The sequence below is a fragment of the Cebidichthys violaceus genome, unplaced genomic scaffold (assembly GCF_023349555.1).
Source record: "Cebidichthys violaceus isolate CVI_PGR_0920_01 unplaced genomic scaffold, fCebVio1.0.p SCAF_15, whole genome shotgun sequence".
NCBI lineage: Eukaryota > Metazoa > Chordata > Actinopteri > Perciformes > Stichaeidae > Cebidichthys > Cebidichthys violaceus.
In genome coordinates this window covers 14,178,530-14,183,815 of record NW_027176318.1, presented here as the reverse complement: position 1 = coordinate 14,183,815, position 5,286 = coordinate 14,178,530, and the positions used below count along the sequence as shown (strand labels likewise).

Below are 5,286 nucleotides of genomic sequence, written 5' to 3'. Positions count from 1 at the left end.
GGAGATGATATACGGGACCAAACTCAGGCTGTCGGCCTGAGATGAATGGAAACGGCAGCGAAACGCTGAAACGCTGCTTTCATATTTCATTCTGCTTTGTATGCAACATTCACCGTCCATTTCTTACAAGCATATTCCTCCCCGATGGAATGAATCAAATGAATGTTTTTGCCTGCTTGAATGTATCACAGGAATAAAGGATGTGGACAACATCGTAGTTTTTTGTGACTTGTATGGATTGGATGACAAAGGATGTTCCTTCATCAGAGGACTTCATAAAAAAGATTCCAGTGTTTAGTCTGATATCTATGAATCCATTACATTCTAGTCAAAGTCTATCAAGATCTAATTAAATTTGTAATAAATAAGTGTCTATTCGTCACACAGATGCTACTAAGTGTTATTGAATGCATGCGGCGAATGTTTCTTTTTTTTGTTCCAGTGTTAGAAGTGTTTTGTTTACTTCTGTTTAAATTATTCACCATGATCGAAAACCCCGTCGGTATTATTTCTGGCACACTAACTTCAGTTTCTCACTTCTTGCTGCAGTTGTGCTTGTACGAATGCATTTCTTTTTTTCTCAGTTATATGATAACACATTAATTTGTATCTTCATGTTTTATACGAGTCCGGCTGTTTTCGTCACGTGATGTTGTTTTGACACGTGAATTTGAGGAATCGTGTGTTTCTTTCCTGTTAAAAGTGAAAAGTCAACACAGTAGTCGCTGAGTAAAGGTTAAAGTCTGCGCGGCAGAGAGAACGCTGACAAACAGAGCTGTTGCTGAGGCGGCAGCATGATTTATTGAAGTTACTTTGCAGCAGTGATTCACAGAGTACGCATTGGTCAAACAGACGGCTTCATATCGGCACACATTTATCAAATTCCAGGCAAAGCTTTTAACAGAAAATGGGCCACCCATTTACATCAGTTTCCTTGTGCATTTAATGAGCTTCTGAGTTTAAAAAGACAGAAATAAATAAGGCAATATTGAAAATAGCACTTAACCGACATATAAAGACTGTCACATATATAGTTGCTCTTTACATTGCAGCGCAACATATTTAAGGCAAGAATAAAAGCAACACGTTACACGACACGTACATAAAAATACATTCAGTAAAATCTGTCTTTTTCCATAAATATGATGAAAAATAGATCTCTGTGGGGTCGTAAATACATGCTGAGGGTGAGAACAACCCACGTGGGCAAATTTACACAAATATCGACACAAACCACAAATTCACAGGAGCTTTGAATGGAAATCAACAGATGTGATGAGTCAGATTGTGTCGTCGGCTCTGTGAAGGCTCTGTTTTTAGCTGTTCGCTCAGACGAATGTCATGATCTGCAAAACACCGAAGCCGTTTTCTGTTCATCCCTGGGATCAAAAATCTCTTTTTGGCTGCTCTGCTTCAAAGGGGAAAGCAGCGGTGAGGGTTCACAAAAACTGCATCCCTGATGAGGTAGGGTAAAAAAGTTGCCATCATGGAGCCAAAGACTGTGAATACACACTATAGAGGACATTTTCTGTAGGTAAAATAAACACAAAATTTAAGCCATAAATGCTTATTAAGTGCCATCTTTTGTGCCTGAGAAATATCCATTTCCCCATTTCCCCAAGTCATAAATACATCATCTTTTTTTTCTGTCGTTTGTACATTCTGCACTGACGTTTTCTACAAAGTAGTCCATTTTAAATTACCTCGTTTCCCGCCGCGTGCGTCAGATAGTTTTACCTCCAACATAGAAACACGCCACCTCTGTAGAAACCCACTTTAGGTGAGCGTGGTGTTCCCTGTGCTTGCATTAATCTCCGCCGTCATGATTGGCACATAACACACGAGGGAAATCACCGAGGCGTGATGTCCGTCGACGGTCCATCTCACGCAAAGTAAATGTCACAGGTTTTATTTGCATTCATTGCAATGCAACACGCAATAAGTACATGCCAGGGATATCCGCTTGCAGTGTGCAGAACACTCTCGTGGTTTCTGTTACAAGGCGGATTACACTCTCAAACATGGAGGTAGTCTGTCATACACAAAGTTAATCTCTTTGCTGGACATCCAGAGTAGACGCACGGCGGCATTTAGGTTCCATTAACAAGGTTAGAAGGTGAATTAGGGTCTTTACGATCCTTGACCATGGAGATTTTGATTTTCTTTGACAGTGAACAACAAGACATTTTTTTTTTTTTTGAGTATCTGTATCAGTACATGCTGATAATCTTTACTTCAAATTGCACTTTAGATCGGCGTTAACTACCAAACAAAATAGCATTTTTTTTCCACAGAGCGATGGTATTTTACAAGGAGTCTGTATTCCCACAGTACCTCAAATGCCCTACTTATCACTCGTTAACAGCCGACTGCGAGAGCGCACGGCACAACAAAGCCACACCAGTCCACAGTGATTACAGATCAAAATCTCAAAGTCCCTGTCGGCCAAGTTTCAATCAAATTGCCGATTGTAGCTTCGAAGCTCCGCTGACACTCACACGCACAGGAGCACGTGTGAGCAGCAGAAAATCTCTTTGAAGGTTTTCCTCATCTCCTGGCTGCGAAAGGCGTAGATGATGGGGTCGATGACGGAGTTGCACATGATGAGGATGAGGTACATGTTGAAGTGGGACATGAAGCAGGTGCAGTAGGGGTTTCTGGGGCAGGAGATCATGAGGATGAGGTGGAGGAAGAAGGGCGCCCAGCACACCACGAACACCCCGAGGAGGATGGTGAGGGTGATGGCCCCCTTCATGTTGGCCCGCTGATGGATGGGCGCGTTGCCCGGCAGCGCCGCGATCCGCTTCATGTGCAAGCGCGCCAGCAGGAACATGTGGACGTACAGCGACGCCATGAGCACCAGCATGGTGAAGAACATGGTGATGAGGCAGATGAGCACCGTGGTGCTCTCCGAGTAGATGATGAACAGGATGCCGGACACCGTGCAGCACGTCCAGATGCTGCCGATGACCAGCATCGCCCTTCGCAGGGTGACGATGTTGTGGTACCGCAGCGCGTAGAAGATGGTGATGTAGCGGTCGACGGCGATGGCCAGCAAGCTGCAAATGGACGCCAACAGGGAGCTGCAGATCATGGAGTCAAACACGTTGTCCATGTTTTTGATCAGCTCGACGGGGATGGTCAGGTTGCCCCCGTTGATGAGCGCTATGACGATGGTCTCGGAGGCGTTGGAGACACTGACGAGCATGTCGGCAACGGCGAGGCTGCAGATGAAGAAGTACATGGGCGAGTGAAGGTTCTTGTTTTTGACTATGGCAGCAACCACCAGGATGTTCTCCAGCAGGCTGACGATGCCCAGAGTGAGGAAAACCTCCGTGGAAATCAGCAGCTGCTCGTAGCATCCCGCCGACGAGTCCTTCCCCCCGGCCGATGGGTCTTTGTTAAGTGGCAAGATGCCTGAGGTTTGGCTCCTGTTGTGGTAGCCTTGGATCAATCCATTGTGCTCCGTGGCATTCATGATCAAAGTCCCCGTCTTCTTGGGGTAGGTCTTCTTTTTCTGTTGCTTTTATTCCATTGTCCGTGTTTAAATGTCAGCATTCGTCCTCATCATCTGGAGGACCACCAAATAGAGAAAATGTAAAAATAATCTTCCTTCCCCCCTCACCTTAGGTTTACCAAAAAAACAGGCAATTATCTTGAAACATCTGCCGCTGCTGTTGTTACTCTCAGCCAAAAACAATCCCACGGCACTCTTCTCATCCCTCCGCTCAGTTAAGAAGTTAAAATAAATGTTCCCGGAGAAAAAGATGTCAGTGAGATTAGGTGGAAGGAGTGAGGCAGAGAGGTGCGTGAGACGGTGAGTCAACGGTGAGCGGGAACATGAGAAGCGGAGAGATCAGAGCGTACCAGCTCGCCGTGTGAGTGCAGGCAGATCATCACTTAGTAAGCTGCTGTGGTCTTCCCTTCTCCGTCCGTCTCACTGCTAATATACACACACACACACAAACACACACTCCCCCTCCTGTAGTTTTTTTTTTTGTCCTATCCGCTTGCTGATAAGGTGGGAGGAGGAGCAAAGTTTGGCTTGACGAATGAATGAGCAAATTTAAAACTGAATGGATTTGTGAAACTTGGTGCACCGAATTACAGGGTGAATACACGCTTCAATCTTTAGGCTGAACTGAAAACATTGTCTGAAAACACAATTTGTCTAATTTCAGATTTGATTTAGGGGGAAATAGTGCATAGTTACAAAATCATTTCACTTCAGGTTAATAGCAGACCACCTCAAGGTGTCACTCAGAGAGAACCAGGACATTCTGATGCAGCATTTCAAAATTAAAGCCCTTCAAATTTGCATGCATGAGCTAACTTCAAATCACATTCATGAGACAATTTGTCCAAGTTCAGAAGTTCAGATGGGATTTTAGAGGATATGGTGCATAGTTACAAAACCATTTTACTTCAGGTTAATAGCAGACAACCTCAAGTTGTTACTCATAGAGAACCAGAACATTATGATGTAGCATTTCAAAATTAAAGCCCTTCAAATTCACATGCATGAGCTAATTTCAAATCACATTCATGAGGCAATTTGTCTAATTTCAGATTTGATTTTAGAGGAAATGGTGCATAGTTACAAAATGATTACACCTCAGGTTGATAGCAGACCATCTCAAGGTTTCACTCAGCGAGAACGAGGACATTCTGATGTAACATTTCAAAATTAAAGCCTTTCAAATTCGCATGAATGAGCTAACTTCAAATCACATTCATGAGACAATTTGTCCAAGTTCAGATGGGATTTGAGAGGACATGGTGCATAGTTACGGTATCATTTCACCTTAGGTTAATAGCAGACCACCTCAAGGTGTTACTCAACCAGGATATTCTGATGTAGCATTTCAAAATTAAAGTCCTTCAAAATCGCCCTCTTTACCTGCTCAATGCTCCGTCGTGCTCACTAGCTATCGTTTGCTAACGTTGCTTTACCGGCGGCCGTTAACTAAACTACAGAGCAAGTCAGTGCCACTAAACCAAAACAGTGAAGGTGTGAGGTGCAAAACTAAAACACAGTGAACGCGCAGCAACCTTCAAAGTGCCATTCAGTTGATTTCATGAGTCAGAGCAAATTCAATGTAGTTCCAAAGTTCTTCAGAGGTTTTCATTTTGGTGAGTGTAATTTACTTTCAAGGTCCGCTCTTTCACAACTGATGATTTCTGTTCACTGACAAACACTTTCTCCTTGCATTTTGGCACAACGCAGATTATCAAACACTGTTCTGTCAAAGTTTATTTGAAATCGACGCGATGTAAAACAAGCCG

General features: G+C 43.7%; 1 protein-coding gene across 1 annotated transcript; it reads right to left on the bottom strand.

The window, feature by feature from the left end:
• Window positions 1-791: 791 nt before the first annotated feature.
• LOC137872022 (melanocortin receptor 4-like) lies at window positions 792-3,916 on the bottom strand. The gene has a single exon (XM_068710217.1). It carries the CDS (start codon window positions 3,476-3,478, stop codon window positions 2,495-2,497), a length of 984 nt encoding a protein of 327 aa, XP_068566318.1. The 5' UTR covers window positions 3,479-3,916; the 3' UTR covers window positions 792-2,494.
• Window positions 3,917-5,286: the final 1,370 nt, after the last annotated feature.